At 54.3% G+C, this 27,967-nt stretch overlaps 1 protein-coding gene across 1 annotated transcript; it reads right to left on the bottom strand.

Moving 5' to 3' along the window:
• Nucleotides 1-360: 360 nt before the first annotated feature.
• WNT1 (Wnt family member 1) lies at nt 361-26,645 on the bottom strand. The gene is made up of 4 exons (XM_078604671.1): nt 26,480-26,645; nt 20,306-20,571; nt 1,682-2,034; nt 361-864 (listed from the first exon to the last, which is right to left on the bottom strand). Exons 1-4 carry the CDS (start codon nt 26,587-26,589, stop codon nt 361-363), a joined length of 1,233 nt encoding a protein of 410 aa, XP_078460797.1. The 5' UTR covers nt 26,590-26,645.
• Between the last annotated feature and the right edge of the window lie 1,322 nt (nt 26,646-27,967).

Here is a 27,967-nt window from a genome sequence, read left to right as displayed (position 1 = left end):
AGGCGACGTACGGCGCGAAAGAAGTTCAACATCAATATCGCAGCAACCCATAGGCAAATCGATACATTTGTCATGATTCCGCGTCATGATTCGATTCAGCTATCGAATAGCTTATCCGTCTCGTGCTACCGTCTCATTCGTATCGTTTCTGTCTCGGTACGGTGGCGAGAGAGGAGTCCAGCTCGCCACACCAAACCATCACTCGTCGCAACGCATCACCCAACACCATCATCACCCATCACACTACCACGGCCTTCCCTCCGCCCCACCACCCTCCCTCCCTCCCGCTGTCACGCCGTAGGAAGTCACAGCCACTCGTCCACCCACCCACCCTCCCTCCCGCTGTCACGCCGTCGGCAGTCACATACACTCGTGCACAGTCTCCACCCGCGTGCAGTTCTGGCACGTGACGGTGCAGCACCAGTGGAAGGTGCAGAGGCACCGTTCGGTCACGCGCGCCTCCCTGCTCGTCCATCCGCGCCCGCAGCACAGCAGCTCGCAGCCGTCGAGGCCCGGCGAGCCACGGACGCAGACGCGGCCACGGGTTCCCGGCCACGACAACCCCGCGGTGTCCGCGTGGCAGAACTCGGGCGACTCGTCCACGTAGACGAGGTCGCGGCCACCCGGCGGTTTGTGCGCCAGATCTGCGGGTCGCAGGAGGCCGCCGCCGCCGCGATCGGAGTCTTTGGAGGCGCGGTTGCCCTCTCGGCCGTAGTCGGCCACCTGCGTGGCGCCGTCGAAGCGCTCCTTGAGGCAGTCGCCGACGGCGCGGAACGGTGGCAGGCGCAGCCAGCAGGTCTTGAGGGCGCACGAGCCGGACATGCCGTGGCACTTGCACTCGCGACGCATCTCGGAGTCGACGGTCTGAGACAGCGAGGCGAGCGGGGTGGGGTGGAGCAGAGGGGAAGGTGTCAGGAGGTTGTTGTTGTTGTTGTTTACCCGGGATTTTTTTTTTTGCAAGAGGGTCCTGCCAAGTGTTCACGGTAGAGGGCGTGGGGGGGGGTGATTTGGTAATCTTCTAATTGTGTACGCTTGGGCCACAACGCCGGCACACGACGGTGTAACCCTTGCGAATGACATCGGGGGATTATTGACGTCCGTAGTATTTAAAATCTGTAAAACACAACGTTTCACACCATTGCGGTGAATGCGGTGGTACTAATTTGTGGCTGAGTCGACCTACTGGAGGCTTAGAACCCAACTCTTAGTTTTTTTTCGGTAAAGTCACGTAGGTAAAAAATGAAATTAAAATTAATACAAATAAAATAATAATAACCAGGTTCAGATTATCGCCACTGGTGTTGACTCCTCACACAAAAAAACAGTAAAGACAAAGATCCCCCCCCCCATAGCCTCAACAAACTGTTGGGGCAAGTGCTGTTCGTGAGCACCTATGACGACCTTTACAGCACAGGAGGGTGCTGGGTGGGTGGCCAGCAGCACGCCCTACTGCCTTTGTCTCCCTAGCAGCAATATTTACACACCGCACCAGGTACTCATTTGAGGCTGAGTCGACCTCGGAGAGACCCAAGACCAGTTCAGATAATCGTCACTGGTGTTGGCCGTGAGCGAGAATCGAACCCGGGTCGCCAGGTTCGTAGCACAGGGCGCTAACCGCAACACCACCGCTCCCCATATACATGAACACACACACGCGTCACGCACACGCAGACACACTCACCCGCATGCCCGCCTCCTCGTTGTGTCGATCCATGAGCGCACGTGCGTCGCGTCCTCCTCGCTCTCCGGCCACACCACCACGACCTCCACCACCACCACCTCGACCTCCACTACGACCTCCTCCACCACCACGGCCACGGCCACCTCCTCCCCCGGCCGCCAGCTCCCGGGCGAAGCGAGTTCCGAATGGCAGGTTGTCGCTACAGCCTCCCCACTCCCAGTCGGGGCCCCCACGGCCCCGCCGCCCGTAGTCGCAGGTGCAGGAGGCGATGCTGCCCTCGCTGCAGGCGCGCGCCACGCCATGCGCGAGCGCCGCGCTCATCACGGCGTGGATGAAGGCCGTCTCGCGGCAGCCTGCACGCAACGCAGCCAATCGTCATGTCGTCATTGTTGTTGTTATTATTATTTTCATCAGCCATGGTTCTATCCGCTGCTAGATGGCCATTACTCATCTTCTTGTGAATACAGTACAGGCACCGTGCTTTGCTAAAGTTTGTTATCCCCCTCCCCGCTCACCCATCGCTAGTGCCTGACGTCTTCCGCAGAGAACACGAGGACTGGAGCTCACTGCCTTCCTAGCCTGGCATGGAAGTCGCCACGATGCTGCTGGCAGCCGTCAGGAAGCAAAGCGGCATGGGGAAAGCGACAATCCCCCTCGCCCCCCCCCCCCATTGAGTAGCGCACTTGACAAGGTGGCCGGCCGGTTGACCCTAGGGGTCAGAGCACGGAGCCGGCACCACCGCTGGAATCTTGGGGTTCGATGCGGACCTCAGTTGCCCATCCCCCCCCCCGATGAAGCTGGGTTCGTAAGAGTGGCGCGGGGGTTGATGGTGCCGGCCTGGTTACCAATGACGATGTAGGACTTGAGTTATAGCGTGCCACGCATTCTCTTCCACTGTTGCTATGCGAGCGAGCAGAGTACAGTGGGGTGTATGTGAGGACACGGTTGTTGTTGTGGCATTAGGTGAGAGGGTCGTTAAGTGTTGAGACAGGTGTTCGGGGTAGCCGGGGGGACACAGGCCAGCGATTGGCTAAGAGGGTAATTGGTTATTAGCTGGCGTCGCTCTGGCGGCAATAACAAGGTCACGTGAGACCGGGGGCCAGGGGGCGAGTGATAAGCGGGGGGTTGAGATAATTAATGGGGATTAATTGTTGTGGGGATATAAGCCACAGCGCGACGGAGAGAGGGTCTTCTTGTCTTGGTCGGCGTCTTGGATAGAGCTGCAGCGACAGTGCCCGGGGAATCGCAGAGCAGGCGGTGACGGTAGTAGAGCAGAGATAGAGTGGGTTAGCGGCGACAGATGGAGTAGAGTATAGAGAGACAGTGATAGCGAGAACGCAGTGTGCGAACAGGGGTAGCCATGCATCTGAAGGATGCAGTGTAGAATAGCAGGGGAGTCGACAGACCTAGAGAGAGAGAGAGAGGGAGACGCGGAGGAGACACGGCGCGGCGAGAGAGAGAGACGCGGAGCGACGCGGAGCGGAGTGAGGGCACGGAGAGACGCGGAGCGGTGGCGCTGCAGAGAGAGACGCGGAGCGGAGTGAGGCCACGCAGAGACGCGGAGCGGTGGCGCGGCGGAGGTGGACTGTTGAGCGGAAAATGAAGAGAACAGAAAGACAGCCGAGTAGAGTCCTACAACTGGTGTCAGAAGTGATAAAAGACCTGCGCCGAAATGTCCAAGAAAGTTACGAAGAAAAAGAACTTTCCAGCAGCCTCGTCGGCGGAGAGCAGCGATGCGGACTTGATACCTCCATCGGGAGTGGAGGCCCCCGCATCCCCAGAGGACGTGACTGAGCAAGCACCGCCGCACGACGAGGTCTACCCGCACGACGAGGAGGAGCCGAGCCCACCGCACGTATGGAGAGTTACGATGGCGGCGTGGGAGGCCAGGATGACGGCGCTCACACAAGAATTTGATCGATTTCTGCGGACAATGCGGGAAGTGCCGACGGGATTGGATCCACATCCGCACGATCTCGTTACATCTGTGGGGGCCGACGGCGCGGCTAGATCTCCCGAGGCGCCAGGTGCGCAGCTGGACGAGGAGGAGGAACCGGAGTCGCTGCCCTCGAGCACGCCACGCCGGCTGCACGTGGAACGCTTCGAGGTCCCAGTCGGCGACTGGACGGCGTTTACACGACGATTTCGGGCAGCGTACGAGTCGCTCGGGTGGACGGAAGCTCAACGGGCGCTGCCAACGGCCTTGGACGACGACGCGTTGGCGACGTTCTACGGCCTCCCTCGAGGGGTTCGCTTGTCGTTGCGAGAGATATTCGCGGCGATGCAAAAAATTTACGAACCTCGCTCGGTCGCCAAGCGCAAGTTCCAATTGAGGCGACGGGCGGAGGGAGAATCTTCCCTGGTGTATCGCAGTGCGCTGTTGACTCTTGGCCAAGCGGCTTACCCGGCAATGGACGAGGCGGCCCTTGATTCTTTGGCCCAGGAGAAGCTGTTGCAGATGGCGAAGGAGCTACAAGTCGTCCTCTCGCTTCCCAGTGACAACGACGACGTCTGGTCATCCTTGCAGCTTGCCAGGAACATCCAGGTCAACCTGGATCTACGCGACAAGCCATCGGCAGGGCCATCTCAGCCCCTGGTGGTGGGCGTTGGAGCGGACGGTGGTCTACCGGAGGGTGAGCTGACGCCGCTGACGGCAGCAGCCGCACGGCCACCATTGAGCCCACACCGCCGCTCGGATACGGGTGGATGTGGCGGTCCGCTACGGTGCTACGAGTGCGGGCGTCTAGGACACTTCACGCGGGACTGCTGGAGACGGAGACGGTCTTCCCATGTTCAGCAGGAGCCTACAATCGCGGATTCTACCCAGCGCAAGATTACCAGGCGAGTCGCGACACATGCAATACACGGCCGTATCCTACACCTCACCCATCCGCGACGATACACAATGTTGATCCCCCTTCATATGATGCACAAGGTAATGCGGTATGGGGTGCGTTGGCTCATCGTGTTTTGGGGGCTGCGCCGGGCTCGTCGGATGTGATGGCGCTTGTTCAAGGGGTTCAAGTTCGGGTTATTGTCGATATGGGGGCATCAGCGACGCTTATTTCCTTGCACACCTTCCGATTGCTTCCTACCTCGGCCCATGTTTTGGAACCGGTGGAGGGCCCATGTATAGCGGCAAATGGGGGTAGTTTGGGAATTATGGGTCGTATACTAGCAACGATACAGGTCGGGGAGGTGTGTGTAACGGTATACATTTTGGTTTCGTCTGTTCTGGCTGTGCCGTGTTTGTTGGGCACGGATTTTTTGCAAACGATGCCAATTAAGATTTCGATTGAAAAGGGACAATTGGAATTGCCGTCAGGGAAGTGGCAACATTTTTTTGGAACTCCGTCTAAATTTGCTCGTGTCAACGCTGTGGTCCAGGCGGTGGTTAGCCGCACGGTGCGCGTTCCGCCTGCGACGCAGATGCTTGTCCCGTTGAAATTGAAAAAGGGGCTGTCAGTAGGTAACTTGGAGGAAGGCATATTATTGTTGCCTTCAAATGCCATGACACGAATGCCCTCCTTGGTGGGGTATTTTACGATGGTGCCAGCGACGGCCGACCCATTCATTCAAATTGTAAACACGGGGCACGAGCCGGTCGTTATTCAGGAAGGGACTACGCTGGCGCACGCGTCAGTCGAACGAGGTTTGGAAAGTCATGTGTGTTTGGCAGCGGGGGGTGGTAGCACGCTGCCACGGGCGGAGGAGGAACCGAGCTGGTTTCACGAGTTGTATGAAGGCAACGACGATTTAACACCCGAGCAGCGGACGCGGTTAAGGGAGTTGCTTTGGGAATTCAGGGACGTGTTTAGCTCGGGGAAGTTTGACGTCGGTCGTACGACCTTGTTGCGACATCACATTGACACTAGGGATGCGCCCCCTGTTCGATTGAATCCTCACCGGGTGAGCCCGCTGGAGAAGGATTGCATTCAGAGAACGGTTGACGAGATGTTGCAACAGGATATCGTCTCCCCTTCGTCCAGCCCATGGGGAGCCCCGATCGTGTTGGTTAAAAAAAGAGCTGGTTCTCTGCGATTTTGTGTGGATTACCGTAAATTGAATAAGGTTTCGGTGGCGGATGCATATCCGCTTCCGCGCATTGATGACTCATTGGACGCATTGTCCGGTGCTACATTTTTTTCCACATTAGACCTCTTATCTGGCTTTTGGCAATTGCCTTTGGATGAGGAATCTAAACCGAAGACGGCTTTTCGCACGCCGCAAGGATTGTTTCACTTTAATGTATTGCCTATGGGGCTGCACTCCGCACCAGCCACTTTTCAAAGACTGATGGAACTTGTGTTGATGGGATTGCAGTGGGAGTCGTGTTTGATATACCTGGACGACGTCATTGTGTTCAGTAAGGATTTTGAGGGACATTTGCAGCGGCTGCGAGCTGTGTTTGGCAGGGTACGGAGCGCCAATTTGAAGTTTAAACCCCAAAAGTGTCATCTGTTGCGAACGTCCGTCAAATATCTTGGGCATGTGGTCAGCGAAGCGGGGGTCGCCACAGACCCGGAAAAAACTAGTTGTGTTCGTGCGTGGCCAGTGCCTAAAACGGTGTCGGAAGTACGTCGCTTCATGGGTTTTGCGTCATATTATCGTCGATTTGTTAAGCATTTTGCTACAATTGCGAGGCCGCTGCACACGCTGACTGCTAAGGGTAAGAAGTTTCTATGGGGTGACGAGGAACAGCGTTCGTTTGAAACGCTCCAGGACGCTTTGGCGGACGCACCGCCGCTTGGGTATCCAAATTTTGCGGAAATGTTTACTTTGGACACTGATGCCAGTGATACGGGCATCGGCGCTGTATTGTCGCAAACGATTGACGGGGTTGAAAGGGTCGTCGCGTATGGCAGCCGGGCACTGTCCCCGGCAGAACAAAGGTTTTGTGTAACGCGCAGGGAATTATTGACGATTGTTCACTTTGTGCATTTGTATCGACCATACTTGTACGGGCGACAATTTTTGGTCCGCACCGACCACGCGGCACTGCAGTACTCCTTGCGGATCGATCAACCCTCGGGCCAAATGGCCCGCTGGCTTGAGGTCCTGCAGGGATACTCATTTACGGTCCAGCACAGGAATGGTATGCGTCACGTTAACGCGAATGCTCTGTCCCAGTTGCATTAGGCATCGGGCTCGTGTAGATGCTCCGAAGGATCGCTGTGTTGTGGGCTGCCGCTGCAGAGCATGCCGAGCATGGCCGCTGCAGCTAATTCGAACCAGGTTGACGAAGCACCGGCTACTGAGCCTGGGTTGCTGGGATTGTCACGGGGGCATTGGGTGCGGTTGCAAATAGACGATCCGTCGCTTACCAAGATGAGGCTACGTGCCTCTCGTTCCAAACAGTCGGATGATCGGGCCTTTCTTTGACTCATTGACGACCTCCTGGTTAGATGGGATGTCGTCTTACAGAAATTTTGTATAGTGGTGCCACTGTGTTTACGAGGGAAACTCATTTCCGACACGCACGAGCGATTTGATGCACTCGGGGGAGAAGAAAACCGCTTTGACTTTGAGTAACGATTTCTATTGGCCGGGTTTACAGAATGATGTTCATTTGTATGTTAAAGCTTGTCACGAGTGCGCACGGCGGAAGGCGCCGGCCCAGCCATGCCGGGTACCATTAACAATCGATACGTGTTTCGCGGGTCAATGAAATTGTAGCTCTTGACATTCTGGGACCGTTCCCCGTTACCCCGCGGGGTCACAAATACCTGCTCGTGGGGGTCGAGTACTTAACTCGGTGGCCTATGGCATGGCCGCTAGTGGACCAATCAGCGGGATCAATCGTGGAGGCCTTCCTGCAGGGTTACGTTTTCGATAAAGGGGCCCCAGAGCACCTGCTTACAGACTAGGGTAGAAATTTTTCGTCCCGCCTTTTGAAGGAGGTGTGTGATGCATTGGGTACGAGGAAAATCCGGACATCCCCATACCACCCGCAAACCGACGGAATGGTCGTGCGTCTTCATTGAACATTGACATCTATGTTGTGCCAACAGGTTAATTCGGCTCAGACAGATTGGGATTTACATGTCCCGGCGGCTTTAGCCGCTTATAGATTGGCCCCACACGCTTCCACAGGGTATTCGCCATTTTATCTAATGTATGGGCATGAACCAGAAGCCCCGGCCTTGGTCAGGCTGGGTGTGAAATCTAAGAGCAAGTCGCCAGTGGTGGCCGTCCCCATGCGCGAGTCATTGGATCGGTTGAATTAGGCCAGGGAGGCCTCGCTGCGAAACACGAAACGAAGGCAGGCAGCTAATGAGCGTCTGCACGGTGGGCAGTCTCCACGGGAACCATGGCAGGTGGGGGACAAGGCTTGGTTACATTGTCCGATGGTGCCGGTGGGCACGTCACCAAAATTCCACCGGCCCTGGTAGGGGCCCGTTGAGATTGTGGAAGTTCGTCGGGATCAAAGTGTAAGGATTCGCTACGGTCGACGGTTGTGGCACATTCACCCGTCACGGTTGAAAAGATATGTGGTGCCATATGATGCGTCATCTCCAATCCTGGAACGGCTGGTATTGGATGTGTCTGACGAGTGTCCTGGGGGGCGATGGAAGGATGCACCTCAGCGGTTTACCCCCCGTGTGTCTGCAGGAGCACCATTTTTGAGGCAACGGTCACACCGGGACGCACAAGGCCGTGGGTGGCTCTCGTCGAGGAATGGACAGGGTGATGGAGATGGATGCACGATTCGGGCAAAACGCTGCCCTGTGGCCACGGACAGGGATGCCCTAGCCCCTGTTCAATCGAGTCGGGGTGACGGACCGGCCGCGGAAACACGTTCAAGAAGATTAACTTTTACTTAATTCCTTGGGGACTTGTTGTGTGTATATTGAGCATCTGTTGTACTTCTTGTGTATTGTGGGTTCCGCGTGGCGCGTTGTCTTTAGCCGGGACGGCTATTTTTTCAACAGGGGGGGGGGGGGGTGATGTAGGACTTGAGTTATAGCGCGCCACGCATTCTCTTCCACTGTTGCTATGCGAGCGAGCAGAGTATAGTGGGGTGTGTGTGAGGACACGGTTGTTGTTGTGGCATTAGGTGAGAGGGTCGTTAAGTGTTGAGACAGGTGTTCGGGGTAGCCGGGGGGGACACAGGCAAGCGATTGGCTAAGAGGGTAATTGGTTATTAGCTGGCGTCACTCTGGCGGCAATAACACGGTCACGTGAGACCAGGGGCCAGGGGGCGAGTGATAAGCGGGGGGTTGAGATAATTAATGGGGATTAATTGGTGTGGGGCTATAAGCCACAGCGCGATGGAGAGAGGGTCTTCTTGTCTTGGTCGGATGGAGCTGCAGCGACGGTGCCCGGGGAATCGCAGAGCAGGCGGTGACGGTAGTAGAGCAGAGATAGAGTGGGTTAGCGGCGACAGATGGAGTAGAGTATAGAGAGACAGTGATAGCGAGAACGCAGTGTGCGAACAGGGGTAGCCATGCATCTGAAGGATGCAGTGTAGAATAGCAGGGGAGTCGACAGACCTAGAGAGAGAGAGGGAGACGCGGAGGAGACGCGGCGCGGCGAGAGAGAGAGAGACGCGGAGCGACGCGGAGCGGAGTGAGGGCACGGAGAGACGCAGAGTGGTGGCGCTGCAGAGAGAGACGCGGAGCAGAGTGAGGCCGCGCCGAGACGTGGAGCGGTGGCGCTGCGGAGGTGGACTATTGAGCGGAAAATAAAGAGAACAGAAAGACAGCCGAGTACGAGTCCTACAACGATATAAAAACGCCGATCGCATTTGGTGTTCGCCTAAATCGGTTACATTTCAGCTCCGGAGGATTTAAACATCCAGGTTTTTTTTTGTTACTGCGATGTGATTATAGCGGTTGGCTACGTACGCTGCGAAAGAGGCTCAACATTGATCTGCGTGGCAAAGGGGCGTGTGGGGACGTGCTCCCCCCTCGTGTGCGTTTAATAGGGGTCACACCAAGACATCTGAGAAGTTGTAAGAAGTAGTTCAATGATGTTTCCTTCCACGGGCCGTACACAAACATGGACACGCGCTGCGCTGCGATATTTATGAAAAGGCATGAGGACCATAACACTAAACCAATACTACTACGACCACCGATATTTTCTTTTCCACCGCACCTACTATCATAACGGTTGTCTACGCACGGTGCTAAATAAGTTAAACATTACATAATGCATTATATTTACCCATGAAACCCCTCGCCCCGAGTCCTCTACAAAAGGGTTTTCAGCTCGTGGGTGGAGACTGCGGTACCTGGAAAACCCCGCGCACACGAGGGCACAACAACTCAGAGCTCCGCACAGATAGATTCAATCCGCGGCATGGCACTGCCATCTCCCGGAAGTCCCAGGCAAATAACCCACGTGAAGAAATATATAAAACAGCAAAGAGAAAGGTGACTCTCAACATCGGCCAATTGACAGACGCGTACAAGGCACTGGTAGTTAATTATTTTACTAGATAAGGGCCACCGAGCTACGTAGCGCTTTTGTAGAAGCGACCTGGCCACAAAGTATAGCTCAGCGAAGTGGCTTATCACGTGGGCATTTAAAGCACCCAGGTACTCGAAACGCGTGTTCATTTATAAATGTGGAGGGAAAAACCGGATGACCCGGAGAAACATCCACGCGACCACGGGAAGGGAGACACCGCAAACTCCAAATATACAGCAGCAGGCGGTCAGGGTATGGGATCGAACCCACGAACTCCTGTATACCAGGCGAGGTAGTTAACATCTCCTCGCCACCGCGGCGCCCGCTATGTCCGATTGAGTTCCAGTTCCGGCGGTTGTGAGGCGGCGATATTCTCCTGCTCGCAGCACGGAGCCGGCGGTGGAAATTCCTCGTTCATATGACGGGAGCCAATACACCCAGACCGTCTTCAGGTGAGAGACTCTCACCTGAAGACGGTCGCTTGCGTTGCGATCGAAACGTCGTGATCTATTAATTTTCTATCTACGTGACTTTACCGAAAGAACCAAAGACTATGGATTCCTGAAGTCACGAAAGCTTCAAATCAAGATCCCCCACATAGCCTGTAACAGACTGTTGGGGCAAGTGCTGTTAGCGAGCACCTACGAAGGCCGGCACGGCACACGAGGGGGTGGGTGGCCAGCACCACACCGCACCAGTTACTCATTTTTGAGGCTGATTCGACGAACAGGGGGAGGGGGGGAGGCAGAACCGGTTCAGAGAATCGTCACCGCGAGAATCGAACTCGGGTCGCCGAGGATCGTAGCGGTGGCGCGCTAAGCACTCCTCTATCGATCACCGGTTTCGATCCCTCGCTCGCTCAACTCAGATCTCACCGAGTGCCAGGCACGGTTCCAGAATCTCCACTTCACCGTCGAATTCGGATAAGCGTCGTCTCTTCAAACACACGCGCGTTTGTGTTTGTTTTTTTTGTTTTCTCTCTCTAAAGATCGATAGCGTGGCTAAACTTGCGCGTACGTCGTTTTTGAATGGCAGTCGAGGCAAAAGATGGGCAGTGTGTGGCCGTTTGTCGCGGATGGAGCGCGGCCCTCACATTCACCCCTTGTTTTATTTCGTGCGACAAGTTCAGCTCCAAGGGAAACAATCGCCGCTATTGCAAGTTGCGAATCGACCTCGAGTTGACGTCTTCTGCCGCACCGATGCTTTGCAACACGTGAGCGAAGCAGCAGCAGCAGTAGATGGGCAGTAGCTGACGGTGATGGTGATGATGGCCATGATGACGAGGACGGCGCCGAGTATTGCTGCTGATGAAGATTTATGATGATGGAGACAAGCAACGATGATGATGCCGACAATGGTGATGTTGATGATGGCAGACACGACGCGAGGTACGACGATGTTCACTCCGATGATGTGGATCACACCGACGGCGGCGGTGATGATGATGACAACGATGATGACAATGATGATGACGATGATGACGATGATGATGACGATGATGATTACGATGACGATGATGACGATAATGATGATGACGATGAATATGACGATTATTATGACGATGATGACGACGATGACGAGGAGGAGGAGTGTGGCGCATGATGGGTTGCCATGTATATTTAAGAGCACGCCGGCTTCCGCACGCTCGAGGAATTTACGATCAATGGACGAAGCACATCTGGCAAGACTCGAGATTCCTCAAATATTTCGACAATCGAAATTGATTTATTTCCTTTTTTTAGAAAGTGGGCTGAAGCCATAACAGTACGAGAGGACTCATGGTTCCGAACATTACACTTGTTATTAAGCTATGTATTGATCGTCCTCCAGGGTGACCATGTTGAAATTAAGTTCATGCGTTGAGGAGAGGAGTTTACACGTGGGACTACATGCATGTACATAAACATGTTGAATTTATTTCACACCCTACGCAGCCAACCGAGCTAATCTGAGGTGCGTGGGAGGGACATCAAAGTGCGGGTAAAGGCAGACCTTGCTTAGCGCGACCCCGTAGAACGCCGATTCGTCGTTATGGCTCTGTTTGTCCTTGATATTTTTATTTTATTACAAAAATGCATTAATAAAATAAAAAAAAAACATCAATGAAGCGCTTACGAGCGGGAACACACCGCGGCGCTGTCTCGAGCTGTTTCGCTTTGTGCGGCCTTTGTTTTTTTGGAACGCATCTACCGCATAAAGCGAGGGAGCCCGTACACCAACCTCGCAATCAGTGAACCGAGCAATTCGCCTCGCAGGGAGTGTTCCTCTAAAGCCGATAGGCAGCCGGTGGCGGTGTAATGCGAGCGCTCGACTCGAAAGGGTTCGGATCTAGGTTCCGGGGGGGGGGGGGGTTGGAAGAAGGATACATTTAGCCAATCATCCTGCACGTGGTCGATACAATCCATACAAATTTTTGTATGATTTGTATCGCGGTCGTCGCGCAGATAAACTGGCCCCCGCCATGGAAATGTGTGGAACTTTTCGACTTAAAACTTTCGTGACCGCAGGAATTCATATTCTTAAAAAAAATAAAAAATAAAACATTTTAATAAATGTTTCTTATTTTTATTATTATTTTTCTATCTACGTGACTTTACCGAAAGAACCAAAGAATACGAAAGTGGCTCAGGGCTGCTCAGTGTTCTTCTCAGACTGCGTTCACTGTTGACTCGCAGTGCTCCTGCTGCGTACGCTGCCGGGCTATGGAATGCATTTGCTGTGCAGATGCCCTGCGTCACAGCGTGCGAGTTCTTCTCCAGAACTCGCACGCTGTGACACTCGCAATGCCATTTGGGGGGTCGGGTGGGGGCTCAGAGGTCAGAGTGCTAAGCCGGCACCGCTTAGGGATCTGGGTTCGAATCCGGGTTTGTGCGATCGCGTTACGATACACTAATTCACGGAATACGATCAATCTTGTTTAGACGCTATACGCGCAGCAGCGAATCGAGCATGCTTCGAACAGATGAATATATTTTATGGCTAACGTGACCCACTGTAGCCACTAGAGGCCGCTACATGCACTTCAGAATGTAAAAAAGAAGATTTTTGAATCGCCAAAATGTATAAATCAAAGAATGGCCCTTCCGTCAATCCACGACTTCTTGGGGGGGGGCATGTCTCTCCACGCTGGTGGGCACGACAGCGAAGATCATAGACGCGGGGAGCGTACAAGTGCAGTGCAACGATGTGTTGTGTGCCGCAGCGCCCTCCGCCACCCAGCACCAGGTAGCCGAAAGCACAGCCTGGCAGCTGCCTATGGCAACCCGGGCCCGCATGCCGATCGCAAGAAAAATGCGCCGTGCACTCACGGACGCCCCTTACTTGCACATGCGTGAGCATGTGTGCGCTCGCTCGTTTGGCTCGGCACGCACGCACGCCAGCCTCACTCCCACGTTACCACGAGGTCACAACACAACCCACTATATCACCCCTCCCTCCCGCGTCTCTTCCCACACCCCCCCTCTCTCCAAATGCTCTACCCCCCACCACCACCAGCTCACTAGCCGCCCAGCAACATCAACCATCAACCACCCCCTCTACCGCACCCTCCCTCCTCTTCATCACGAGCAGCAGCAGCAGAGCGTTGTGTCAGTCGCGTCGCTGTTCAATCATCCCCATTAATGTTTGACGAAGAGTGTTGTTCACGGATTCCAAGTAATCGTGGTTAGACCGGCCCCTATCGCCAGCGGCTCACCGCAAGAGGCACGCGGAACATACGCGACTCTGCATTCATGATAAAAGTAATAAGATTTTGTGTGGGTTTTGGGGGGGGGGGGAATTAGATTTAATTAAAAACTATTATTTTATTTCATTTGGTAAGGCCCAGCGACCTGGCCACAAATGATAGCTCAAAGAAAGTGGTTTATCATGGTGTGGAAATGTATTGCGGCCAAATACTATAAACGCGTGACATTGATTCTGAATGTGCAGGGAAAACCCGGAGGACCCGGAGAAAAATCCACACGACCACGGGGAGAGAGACACCGCAAACTGCAAATATGCAGCAGGCGTCAGGGTCGGAATCGACCGGGCAACCTCCTGTACACCAGTCGAGGTTGTTAACATCTCAAAGTTGTGATGAAGCGGATCTTAATTTCTCGTGAAATACTTTTTTTTATATTTCACCAGTGGAATATTTTGATTCCTCAAACTCCCTTCGAACCTCCCTGGGCAAATATTTCACAGCTCAGCTGCCGCTATGGATCCCTATGAAGTGAAGCCTCGTGGTGAGACAGAGAGAGAGAGCAGTGCATCACCATGTGACATTCAAATGCCAATTTTAAATATCTTCACCGGGGGCCACATGGTGTTAAAAGCACATGCAGTGTATAACTTGAATCTACGGCCTATCTATTTACGTGCTATGAAGGAGGACCATAGCCCGAAACGTTACCATATTCCTCCTTTGAAAACCACACTGTTAGTGGACAATATATTGCGTTTTTTGTTGCCATTTGTATTTGTGCACAACTAACAACGCATTATTACCAAATAGTGCGTTAGACAACGACCTCGGGAAGTTGATATCACAGAGCCACGTCTGAGGTTATTTCCCTTGTCTATTCTCCACACTCAGGGGGAGCTGCGCCTTCCCACACGTTCTGTTCGTCGGCTATCGTAGGTTTTAGTTTGAAGTCCTCGGAGTTGGGGAAATATGTTGCCGAATTAAGTTAAAACGACATTCAGTTAAGGCGTTGAGTTGGCGGTCGTCCACCACCACGTAGAGAAGACGACGACCTCATGGCATTGGCCAATGCCACTGTCTTATAACGGAGCAATGTAAGGAGCGTGTAGCGAGATTCGTGTGCGGTGCCTGGTGACCCGACTAAGACGAGCAACTCGCTACACGTGAAAACCCGGTCCAATCACAACTCCGTCTATGCGATCTATGGTTATCTATGCGAGTCTGTGAGTTTCTGTGTGAGTCTATGGGTCTTTTTGTGAGTCTATGGGTCTATGTATGCGCCTCTGGGTTTCTGTGTGAGTCTATAGGTTTTAGTGTGAGTCAATGGTGCTTTGTGTGAGTCTATGGGTTTCTGTGGGAGTCGATAGGTCTCTGTGTGAGTCTATGGGTCTCTGTGTGAGTCTATGTGTTTCTGTGTGAGTCTATGGGTCTCTGTGTGAGCCTATGGGTTTCTGTGTGAGCCATTGGCGACCGGGCTAAGGCCATCAACCAGCTTCTCTCGAAACCTGGTTTGATTAAGAATGGCTGTGAAACCCGGATTCTAACGCAAGGATCGAAGCGGCGATGACAGCTTATTGTCTCTGACGAGGACATCATGACCCACCCCCCACCACTCCACCACCCGTACAACCCTCACCCCGACGAGCCACCACTATTAACCTCAAACGAAATGCATCCCTTTTGAAAAACATCACCGTGCGCCACTTAGCTTCGCGTTTTAAGTGACGTGCCATTTGTTATTGTAACGAACGTGCACTCTCTCCCTCTCATCGCGCTCTCTCCAACGCGCGCTCTCTCCGTCCTCCGTCTCGCCAACTCTCTCTTCAACTTCTCTCACGCTCTCTTTCTCCCATGCACCCCCTCCCCCCGATACTCTACTTCTCTCTCTCTCGCTCTCTGTCACTCTCCCACCCTATTCGTGTCCTCTCCATCCAGTCGACGACACCCCCCCCCCCACTCCGCCGACCCCAACAGCCAGCTCTCGACGACTAAGCTCCCCCACCCACCCCCCTCCACCACAGCCACCCCCCTTCCTCCTCCTCCCTCTCGATGTGTCGATCCATCTCCCTCCTCTCTCTCTCCATCTCGGTCGCCTCTCTTAACCCCCCCCCCCCCCCGCGTTCTCTCATGTTATCTCTCGCTCTCTCTCTTTTTTTTTACGATCAGAGGAAACAAGAAGATGCTCGGTGTAGTCGGCACTTTGCTTCGTTCATCATTTAGTATTTTTTTCAAAGCTTTGCTTTATGTGCCCCCCCCCCACCCCGCTGTTTAAATGAAAGATTTCACGAAATATTTCACGCTCTGCTCTCCTCCTTCTTACCTCTTCCCTCTCTCTCTACCCCCCCTCTCTCCCTACTCTACATCTATGTTCCCCCTGTTTTCTATATACTCTTCTTTTTTACGACAAGTGCTGCATCTGCACCCAGCCCTCCTCGCAGTCCTACGGCCTCCGACGCTCTCTCGCTCTCTCTCTCTCCGTCCATCCATCAATCATCTCGCATCGAACGTCCTCCGCTCCTCCGCCTCTGCCGTCTCTGGAACCAGGTCCGGCGCGCGGCGCGAGTGAGCCACCGATGCCGGGAGCGGGGCCCAGACGCCGACCAGAGGCGACGCCCCACGACCCTCGGCACCTGCCGCCTCGACAAACAGCGCGCGTCCTCTCGAGTGTCTGACGGAGGGGCGCTCGGCTCGTCACAAACACCGCATCGCGCAGACAAACTCGCCATCGCCTCCCCACTACCCCACCCCCGGATAGCCGGACACACACACACACCGCACGGCTCCCCCTGACACACCGCACGGCTCCCCCTGACACACACACACCGCACGGCTCTCCCTGACACACACAGACACACGGCTCCCCCTGACACACATACACCGCACGGCTCTCCCTGACACACACAGACACACACGGCTCCCCCTGACACACACACCGCACGGCTCCCCCTGAAACACACACACACACGGCTCCCCCTGACACACCGCACGGCTCCCCCTGACACACACACACCGCACGGCTCTCCCTGACACACACAGACACACGGCTCCCCCTGACACACACACACGGCTCCCCCTGACACACACACGGCTCCCCCTGACACACATACACATACACGGCTCTCCCTGACACACACACACACACCGCACGGCTCCCCCTGACACACACACACACACGGGGGCGGGGGCAGTGATGGACACTATGAAGCTGATCGTGCAGGATTGCCAACACACATCATCTTCCACACCGTAGCCATCATCGAATCATATCGCACTATCGACATTCTTCATCGCTACCGTCGCCGTGACGACATCCTCATCGTCGCAGCTCGCTCGCCGCTCGACTTGAATCGGCAGTGGATGGTTTTTATTGTCTCCTTGATACCCTCCGGCCAATCCCCCCCCCAAGCCCGAGACCACATCTCCCTGCTGCGGTGGATGTGGAGGATCGCTGCTCAAGAGCCCCCCCCCCCGCAGGCGACCTCGACTCACAGCAAAGTCGGGGCCAGAACAGGTGGGGGCGGGCGGGTGGAGTGCGAGGAAGACAAAGGCGGCCGGGCGTGGTGTTGCCCACCCAACCCCTTCGTGTACCATGCCGGCCTTCATGAGGGATCGCTAACAGCACTTGGCCCTGCGGTCTGTTGAGGCTTTCCGGGGGATCTTTGCCTTTACCTGTGGCAATGCAGAGAGTGGCTGTGGAGCGACATCAATTGTCGCTCGCTGCGTGCGCTCCGACTCAACGCCAATGCCAATGCCACCAACCCCCCTCCTCCTCCTCTCACCCCCCCCCCACTGTCACTCCCACGCACTGACCGGCGTGGTCAAGTATGGCCAAATAACCTACGCGGGCACGGCGTATAGGGGAGGCCGTAACCCACACCTCCGAATAGCGCGCGCCTCCGATTGATAGTCGGTTGGCTACGTACGGCGCGAAAGAAGTCCGAACGTGCATACATGCGATAAAGTTGTGCACGTACAGTTCAGCGCATTTCACCCCCCGCCCCCCACACCCGCCGCGCGCATCGATTGCCATAGCGTTGAGCACGCATTTATTATTTATTTACATCTGCAACCGACACTCATGTACGACGTATTGATTTTCTCCCAAGGAGGTCCTCGAAACAGCGTACTCCTCCCTCGCGTGTGTTTAAATCAAGGCAAACCAAGAGGTGACCCGCTGGGCACCGGGTATCGGAGGCACTCAGCCGGCTCCGCTGGGGACGCTTGCGAATCGGACGGTCTCAACACCCCCCCCCCCCCTCGGGAATTCCTGTCAGCCAGCAAGCCAGCAAAACTTTTTTATTTCTAATATAATATGATTAATCTTGATTCGAAGCTTTCGTGACTGCAGGAATCCATGCTCTTAATTCGTAATTACGTTTTAGTTTTATTTTAGTTTTCTACCTACGTGACTTTACCGAAAGAACCAAAGAGTATAATGTCTTCTTGGTTCTTTCGGTAAAGTCACGTAGAATGGAAATAATAAAATAATAAAAATAAAACATAATACAATAATTCTCACGACGTTTCGGCCACAACGCAAGCAGCCGTCCTCAGGTGGAGAACAGGTCTGTCGAGAAGACAGAGTCAGACATTACAGCAGCCTCAGACTCTGTCTTCTCGACAGACCTGTTCTCCACCTGAGGACGGCTGCTTGCGTTGTGGCCGAAACGTCGTGAGAATAATTTTATTATGTTTTATTTGTATTATATTATTATTTCCATTCTACGTGACTTTACCGAAAGAACCAAGAAGATGAATCCCTGCAGTCACGAAAGCTTTAAATCGGAGTATAATATGATTAATTGATGTGTGTGTGTGTTTTAAGTGATGTTGCTGCTGCTTCTTCTTCTGTGTTGACAGTGGTGTGCGAGCGCAAATGACAACACGTTCGTCAATCTTGATTTGAAGCTTTCGCGACGGCAGGAATCCATATTACTCTTTGGTTATTTCGGTAAAGTCACGTGGGCAGAAAAATCATAATAAATCACGACGTTTCGATCGCCACACAAGCAACCGTCTTCAGGTGCTTGTGTGGCGATCGTAACGTCGTGAGCTACTATTATTTTTCTTCTACCTAGCTTCGTCAATACCACTTTGGTCTTAAAAGAAAAAAAAACTAAATATATGATAGGCGACGTCTTGGGAAATGACTCTTCCTCATATCACGGATAACATTTAGATACGTTATGAATCGAAGGGGCATTTCCTTGTCGGAGGATGTTGTGGGTAAGTGCTCCGTTGAGTCTGTGAATACTGAAATTTCACGTGAATGAATCCCAAGGTCGATTCTCGCTCACGGCCAACACCAGTGATGATTATCTGAATCGGTCCTGGGCCTCCGCTAGGTCGACCCAGCCTCAAATGAGTACCCAGTGCGGTGTGTAGTAAACATCGCCACTGAGGAGACAAAGGCGGTTGGGCGTGGTGCTGGCCACTCATCCTATCGTGTGTCGCCCCGGGCTTCGCAGGTGCTCGCTAACAGCACTTGCCCCGACAGTTTGTTCAAGACTAGATGGGGAATCTTTGTCTTTGTGTGTGTGTGGCCTCCGAAGATTGTCGAGTGTCGTCCTATTGTCAATGTGTGCATCCACTTTGCCGATCCACTGCTGGATGGAGGCATCCTCCACCGTCGTTGGTTATTGACGGGAGTGGTGGACCAGGGTTCGGTTCAGAAATCACCACTGATGTGAGCCGTGGTCGGGAATCGAACGGAGGTGGCTTGGTTCATAGCACAGTGCCGCGACCCGCAGCGCTAAATCTACCACCCGCTGAACTGCATTAAAAATTGTGCTGGAGATGAATCCATTCGAGACTCATCATGGAACAGCGCGTCACTCCGCATTACAGCAGCCTGCGTAAGCAGATGTAACAGAACTACCTATCGGAATCCCTCCACGTGACGTTCGACATCGCACACGCAACGGCGAACTTTCCACCACACACACAAAGAAATGCCAATGGAACTAATAACGTCTCTAACTGTGGGGGGGGGGGGGAGTGGGGGGGGATGGGGGGCGGGAGTGAAGTGATGGGGGGGGGAGTGGGGGGTGAGTGGGGGTCGGAGTGGGGGAGTCGGGGGGTAGTGGGGGGGGGGATTGGGGGGGGAGTGGAATTAGGGGGGGAGTGGGGGGTAGTGGAAGTTGGAGTGGGGGGGAGTGGGGGGGGAGTGCGGGGGAGTGGGGTGGGAGTTGGGGGGGAGTGCGGGGTGGGAGTGGGGTGGGGAATGGGGGGGGGTGGGGGGGGAGGTGGGGGGGGGGGGGAGTGTGGGGTTGGGAGTTGGGGGAGAGTGGGGGGGGGGGAGTGGGGTGGGAGTTGGGGGGGAGTGGGGGTTGGAGTGGGGGGGAGTGCGAGGGAGTGGGGTGGGAGTTGGGGGGGAGTGCGGGGGTGGGAGTGGGGGGGGAAGTATGGGGGTGGGAGTCGGAGGGCAGTGGGTGGGTGGGAGTGTGGGGGTGGGGGGGGAGAGTGTTGGGAGTGGGAGTTGGGGGTGTGGTAGGGGAGACCACGCGCACGCAGACACCGCTCACCTCGCTGCAAGATTTTGCCGAAGATGTCGGGGCCGCTGCCCGTGGTGGGGCAGTCCCAGCGCCGGTGGCGGAACTGCCACTTGCACTCGCGGACTGCCGCGTGCACGGAGGCGAGGGCGCTGTGCAGCACTCCCGGGTTGTGCCGCACCAGACGCCGCTGCCGCTTGCCCAGCGGGGCGAGCGCCAAGTCCGTCGGTTCCGCAGCGGCCGCAGGGCCCCCGTGGGCTCGGAGCAGGTTAGATGGAGTCCCCGACTGGGCGATGCCCCTTCGGGTGGGAGACGCAGCGCGGCAAGAGATGATCAGACGCGCAGAGATTTGAGGCGGGTAACATGCAGACGCTCACGCAGACCCAAAGACATAGACGCAGGTCCCCCGTGTGTGGCCCTTAACAGACTGTTGGGGCAAGTGCTGTAAGCAAGTAGCACCTATGAAGGCCGCCACGGCACACGAGGGGATGGGGTGGCCAGAACCACGCTCGGTCGCCTTTGTCTCCCTAGTGGCGACATTTGCACACCGCACCAGGTACTCATTTATAACTGAATTGACCTCAGGGAGGCCCAGCACCGGTTCAAATATTCGCCACTGTTATCAATCGTGAGCGAGAATCGAACTCGGATCGCCTGGTTTCTAGCACAGTGCGATTACTGCTGCGCCACGGCTCACCCAAGATATACATGCATACAGACACACGCGCACACAAACATAAGAGTGCACTCATACATACACACATGGACACCAGCGCACACAGACACCCATACATCTGAGTTCCACAGTGGACACAGGGATGCGTTGGGCAGACCGTGGCCCGAAATGTAATTTTTCGTGGAATGTTTCTTTTTTTTTGGCGAAATTGTGGCGATGCCTCTCCATCGCCAACCACCCATTGCGGCCAGGTGGGCGGTGTCGAGGTGTAACAACCTCTGCCCGAAATGTCTGTTCGTGTTGGGAGGGTTTTATTTGTTTGTTTGTACTCTCGCAAAAGATGAATTCGCAAGGCGCTTCTATAAATGACGCGGTTGATGAATGATTTCCCAAAGACTAATGTCTGTTTTTTTTTTGTTTCAAGCCAGTTAATCCAACCGGAACACATCTTTTCGAAATCAGCCCTGGTAAGTGCGATGAAGCATGGTGATTCCTCGATGCACACGCAAGGTTCTTTGTCAATCCACTGCTGGATGAGCGCCTCTCAACTCCATGCGGGTCTGTGGGAAGGGGAGCTATTTGTCCATATTTCTCTGCACTGGTCATGGGTGGCTTTGGGAACGCAGGAAAAACTTGGCATGGGAAGAAGTGAAATGACAGAATAAGTTGTGAGTCCACTGCGCTGCCCTCTGCTGCACAGCCCGTAGCCCTGCAGCCTGTAGCAACCTGACGAACGTGGCGATCGTCCATCCAAGCGAGAAGAACTCGAGCTCTGACGAGGCCGGGGGACAGTGCTGGGCGATTCGGTCACAGCGGGTGTCGCATGAGGGTGTGTGGACTGTGTCGACTACGCACTCGGCCCGCTGTAAGTTAGATTCCCGTACACGGCTGACATCAGTGGCGCGTGGTGTCCGAGCTGGACCCCGCTCTCGTCACCCCAACTCCCGCCGCCAAAACCGACGGTGATGAGCCGTGGCGAAGTGCGGTCAAGCAACTCCCACGACAAACACGGGCTCGTGGCGTGGGAAAGACCTTCGCTCGAATAACGACCTCAACGACGACAACACGAGAAAATTATAAACAAAAAACGAAATCCTAAGCACGATTCCATAACACCGTGCGAGAGCGTGAGCGCGTGAACTCCGTGCGTCGGCTGTGGGGGGGGGGGGTGGCACGTGCCCACCCCATGATCCGATCGAAATCCCAAATCCCTAATTTCGATCGGATAATTGGGGTTTATTACTAATAAATCGGCATTTTGCGAGCCCCACTGCAACTGGGTAGTATATTATTACGTGCCAGGGACTCTATGAGATGATAGGACAATAGTCTGAGTCCATAATTGGCAATAAGTAACGGCAAAGCGGTTATAAGTGACTCCCAAAATTGTGCGCAGTTGCGTATACAGTGCACGACTTCCCTGAAGGCATTCACCTTCAGCGAGCGCGATGCCGATCACACAACGCGGTTCGAATTTGACCCTCGATCGATGGCTGCGCCATCACCCCACACGCGTCGAATGAAAAACAAGGGACAAGTCCTTACTTACTAACAACTCCTATAATGTTTCATTGCTGGAAGAGTTGCCCCCCCCTACCTGAAAATCCTGGCTCCGCCATTGGAAGGCAGGAGTGAGAGGAATCGGGATGGGGAATGAACGTGCAGGGCCTTTGGACAGAAGCAGAACGTTGCGCCGAGGGGAAGTTTTGAGCTGCACCTGAGACGCAGAGGGCACCCAAGGCTCGACTCGCGATTCACCATACTTAGCCATCACCCCTAGCCCCTAACCATAACCCGAGCGCTAACCCTAACCTCTAACTCTTAACCATAACCCCTAACCAATAAACCCTAACCTCTAACCATAACCAATAACCCTAATCCCAACCCCCAACAGGTGCGGGACATGTAATTATTTGGCTGCTATACATTGCCACGTGATAAGCCACTTCTTTGAGCTATAATTTGTGGCCAGGTCGCATCTGAAAAAAACAGCTACATAGCTCAGTGGGTTTCACCTGGTAAAATAAATAGTTAATCCTAATTCTACCTATAACCCTATAACTGGAACTCTATCCACAGCTTTCCTATGAATCTAAACTATAACCCTACCTCAACCCCTAATCGGATTTTAAACGATAACTCTAACCACACATTATAATTATAACCCTACCACACGCAAGTCAAATGATAGCCCTCAAACTAACTCTCATTTTAGCTCTAATCCTAACTTCAACCATATGCCATATTCCATAACCCTTTTACATAGCTCTAGCCCTAACCCCTAACGCTGAACGTAACCCTATAACTGTAACGCTAACTTTGGCTACATCCCTCAAATCTAACCTCACACGTAACTCTAACTCTAACCCTAAACTTTGACTCTAACCTCATCCCCTGATCTTAAACGTAACCCTAGCTCGTTCCATTACTATGGTTCCAGCTCTCATCCTTAACCCTAAACTTAACCCCAACTCAAACCCTAACCGTGACCACCATCGCAGACTCATGCCAAGATCGTGGTGAGTCGTCACTGCGACTCGCACGCTTGGAAGCTCTCGAAGCCACGACTAATGCGTTTGCTCATCATCATCATCGCTGTCATCGATGGCGACCAATGCCTTCAATCGATCGTTATTAATCGTCCGTCATCACTGTCGTCACCGTAATCATCACCACCGTCGTAATCATCATTATTTGCACGATCATCCACATCATCATCACCACCATTGTCATCGTAATCATCAACATCACCGTCCTCATAATCGTCATGGCAATCGTCAATATTTGTTGTCGTCATCATTGTTATATTCGTGATGTGCGTCACGCGTGTTGCAGCTTGTCCATGAGCGAGGAGCCACCCTTGAGATGTTCCTCCGGAATTCTTTACTGGCTGAGACAGCTGTTCGTGGCTGACTTTCGCTCGGACTATGAAAGCTCAGACGGCGTTGATGGTGTTCTTGAAAAGCACCGAAAACCGCAATGATTCAATGACCTGTAAAGGTGGGATTGTGGTGGCACAGTGGTTCAGCGCACCGCGCTACGAACCTGCCGATCGAGTTCGATTCCCGGCCACGGTGCAGTATCGGTGGCGAGCGATATCTGAATCGATCGTGACACCCCCCCCCACCTCACCAGAACCCGCAAGACCAGCGTGGTGAAGTATGGTCACAGAAGCGCAAATGGCCATCACGACAAAGAAGAGGAGACCTTCATCCAGCAGTGGATTGACAAAGGGCTGTCAATTGTCGTGGCGTATATAGTCTATGAACCTTGTAAAAGCCCCTGTCACATGCACGTGACCGCAAGCACGAACGTGAGAAAACACTCGTTAGTTTGGGGTCAGACAAACATGGCAAAACCTCCTCTAGGGAGAGCCTTGAGACTCCGTGTGGACGTTCTTGAATAAAATACACGGGGCATTGATATCGTTCGTGGAGACTGTTGGATAGCAAACGCGAACCCGCGCGTGCCTGTGACACTGCTTTGACGATGGTGCACAAACACACTCACAACAACCAAAAACACGCAATTGTCGATTCAGACTGCCCTGAAAGGGGACGCGTACGCGATGAGCGACGTTTCGGGCAATGCTCCTTCATCGTAGCACATAGCTAAGAAGGAGGGTTATAGCTATGAAGAGGCCCCATTGCCAGAAACGTCGCCCTTTTAACGAGATATGCTAAGTCCCTTTTAGGGGCGGTTTATTTTTTTGGGACGATTGTGGTCGAGTGAATATGTGCGGGGTGGTGCGTGGCAGCATGGGGAATGTTCGGTGCTCGGCCCTGCTGTGCTGGATCGCTGTCTCCGGCGAGTCTGCTGCAAGTCCTTGCTTGTGTGACCCGATGCGTGCGCACGTGCATCAGCGAGTAACGGCGTGCGTGCAGGGAAAGGTTGTGTGTGTGTGTGTGTGTCGACGTGTGTGTGTGTGTCAGCGGTAGTGTAGCGGTTAGCGCGCTGCGCTATTTACCCCGTGACTCGGGTTCGATTGCCGCTCACGGCCAACACCGGTGGCGATTATCTGAACCGGTCCTGGGCCTCCCCTAGGTCGAATCAGCCTCAAATGAGTACCTGGTGCGGTGTGTGAAAACATCGCCACTGGGGAGACAAAGGTGGTCGGCTGTAGTGCTGGCCACCCCCCCCCCTGCCCCCTTCGTGTGCCGTTCCGGCCTTCGTAGGTGCTCGCTAGCAGCACTTGCCCGAACAGTCTGTTAAGGCTATACGGGGGATCTCTGCCTTTGTTTTGTGTGGCAAGTGTGTTCGTGTGTGTGTGCGCACGCTTGTGCACGCATTAATGTATGTGCGTAACGGATTCGTCAATAACCCCTGTGAAGAAGGGTCATTGCTCGAAACGTCGCTATGATTGATGAATGCCTTATTGTTGGCTGTGCTTGTCCACCACTGCCAACGCAGCGACAGCAGCAGTAGCGTCACCAAATAAAAAAAAATGCGTTAAATGAGGCGCGTAAAATAGTGTTCCAAAAACGGCAACCGTGAAAAACCGGTAACCGTTGTGATAATCGATTACTGCCTCCGAAAGTCACGAACCGGTAACCGTTTTCCAGTGGAGTTTTAGCGGCAAGAGGTGGGCGTACCCACACTTTACCCCACCGCACGCGACCTGCTGATATGTGGTCTAATCTTGATTTGAGGCATTTGGTGACTGCAGGAATTCATACTCTTTGGTTCTTTCGGAAAAGTCACGTAGATGGAAAAGAAAAATCAAATAAAAATAATAGATCACGATGTTTCGATCGCAATAACAAGCCATCGTCATCAGGTGGTCTACCCATTTTATACTGCGGGGTGAACGAAGGGTGGGTAGGGGGGGGATTTCATACGGTTACCGGTTATGCAAAAACCGATTGGACCACCCAAGTGTGTATGTATGGTAACGAATGCGTGCACGTTTGTTGGTATGCGCAAGAGTATGAGTTTGCAGGTCCATGAGTCACACCACCCCCTCGTGTGCCGTGCCGGCCTTAATAGGCGCTCGCTAACAGCACTTTGTATGTGCAGCTAAGTAGAATGCACGTGTCTTGTATGAACGCACGTGCGCATTCAAGTCAGTGAATACATGCATGTGTAACTTAGTCATAGAAACATTACACGTATGTTTGGGTACGTGTGTATGCATGTGTGTGTGTACGTGTGAGTGCATGTGTGTGCATAGGTACTCGCTGACAGCACTTGCCCCAACAGTCTCTTAAGGCTATAGGAGAGATCTGTGTGTGTGTGCATATGAATGCATGTGTCAACGCGCGTTTATATGTCAGTACACGTGTGTGTATGTACGTGAATGCATGTAAGTGCATGTATTTGTAAGTATATCGTTACAAGTAAGTGCATGGATATGCATAAGCGTATGCGTGCAATAATATATCGAGGAATTAATGTATGTTAGTGCATGAATGTTTGCACGTGTGTGTGTATGTCAGTGAATGTGTGTGTGTGTCAGTGCACGTGCGTGTCAGTTGAAGCCTATACGGGTGATATATGTGTGTGTGTGTGTACGTGAACGCGCGTGTACCCACCACCACGGCCGGCGCTGCCGCACAGACGAGGCCCTCGCGGCCCCGAGACCCCCGGGGAAGGCGACGAGCGGCAGCAGGACGAGCACGAGGGGCAGGGGTAGGCTGCGCATGGCGTGACCGTGCCCCCCTGCTCGGGCAGGAGGAGGCGGAGGGGTGGTGGTGGTGGTACGCCGAGGAGTGACGGGAGACGCAGCCTAGAACACCACCACCACCTCCCCCTTGCAAACCCCTTCCCCACCCCCCACCCCCTACTCAGCGAAGGGGAGACGATTCTGCTCCGTGCGTCCGCGGATGTCCCAGGCCGCGAGGTGTCCGAGGGGTCAATGCGGCCGGGGTGCCGTCGACGTTGGGATGAGCCGCGTCCCCGATGGCTCGTCGGATGGAGAGGGGCGCGCGTGTGACCTGTCGCGCGAGCAGCGCTGACCCTTTTTCAAGACTCGGGGGGGGGGGGGGGCAATCGAGCGCGGCGAATCTTCTCGCGCGGGAGGACGCGGAGACAGGAGCCGCTATTCCGCGCGCAGCAGTGTGCCCCCTTTTGCTCACTTTACAGGACGCGCGCGGGGGGGGGGGGTGGAGTGGATAGAAGAGATGGTGGGGGAGGGAGTGGTAAGGGGGGGAGGGAGTGATGGACAGGGTGGGGACTAACGGGAGAACGAGGGTGTCTGCGTGGTCCTAGGGGGGTGATGGTGTGGTGGTGGTGGTGATGATGATGATGGAGGGGTGGTTGGTTGGTTGGTTGGGGGGAGCGGTGGGAGGTGTTGTGCTGGCAGCAGCAGCAGCGGCAGGAGGAGGAGGAGGAAGGGAACTATGCGAGATGTGCCCGGAGGGAGGGGAGCCGTGCTCGGGCAAGACCAGACCTCGAGCTCGGTGAGCGCCTCTGGGTGTGCGACGGCGACTTCGCGTCAAGTCGCGAAGCGAGAAGCGACAGGCGCCGCGCTCTCGCGCGCGCGCTCCGTCGTTGTCACGCGCACGCGCACGCACAAAGCCAAAGTTCCCCCGTGTAGCCTTCACGGAATGTCGGGGCAAGTTCTGTTAACGAGTAGCACCTATGGAGGAGGGTGGAGAGGCACGCGACGGAGTGTGTGGTCAGCGCCGCGCCCGGCCGCCTTTGTCTCCCTAGTGGCGATGTTTACACACCGCGCCAGGTACTCGATTTTGAGGCTAAGTCGACCTAGGGGAGGCCCAGGACCTGTTTCAGATGATCGAATTAGGGGGTCGTGGTTAGCGCAGTGCGCTATCCGCTACACTAACGTACAGAGACACACACACAGGCACACTTACGGTTACACGCTCACAGATACGCACCCGAGGAACGTAGGCACATCCGTAGAGCAACAAAAAAAGATCACGTCGACGCGTCATACGCAAGGGCAAAGGTGCAAGATCCGCAATATAGCCTGCATGGATTGCTGGGGCAAGTGACGGTAAGCGAGCATGAGTGGCGGTGCGACCAGAGCTGCCTTTGTCTCCCCAGTTCAGATGTTTAAA

The sequence above is a fragment of the Lampetra planeri genome, chromosome 1, assembly GCF_965212315.1.
Source record: "Lampetra planeri chromosome 1, kcLamPlan1.2.h2, whole genome shotgun sequence".
Lineage (NCBI taxonomy): Eukaryota > Metazoa > Chordata > Hyperoartia > Petromyzontiformes > Petromyzontidae > Lampetra > Lampetra planeri.
The sequence above is the reverse complement of the archived record's forward strand: the minus strand, read 5'-3'. Positions and strand labels throughout refer to the sequence as shown.

Bases quoted from the DNA above. Each gene is read 5' to 3' on its own strand.
- WNT1 (XM_078604671.1), bottom strand. From the start codon at position 26,589: ATGCGCAGCCTACCCCTGCCCCTCGTGCTCGTCCTGCTGCCGCTCGTC. The intron at 20,572-26,479 runs GTGGGTACACGC...TCCCACCCGAAG, and splicing joins CGGCAGCGCCGGCCGTGGTG to GGGCATCGCCCAGTCGGGGA. The intron at 2,035-20,305 runs GTGAGCGGTGTC...CGTTGCGTGCAG, and splicing joins CGGCAAAATCTTGCAGCGAG to GCTGCCGCGAGACGGCCTTC.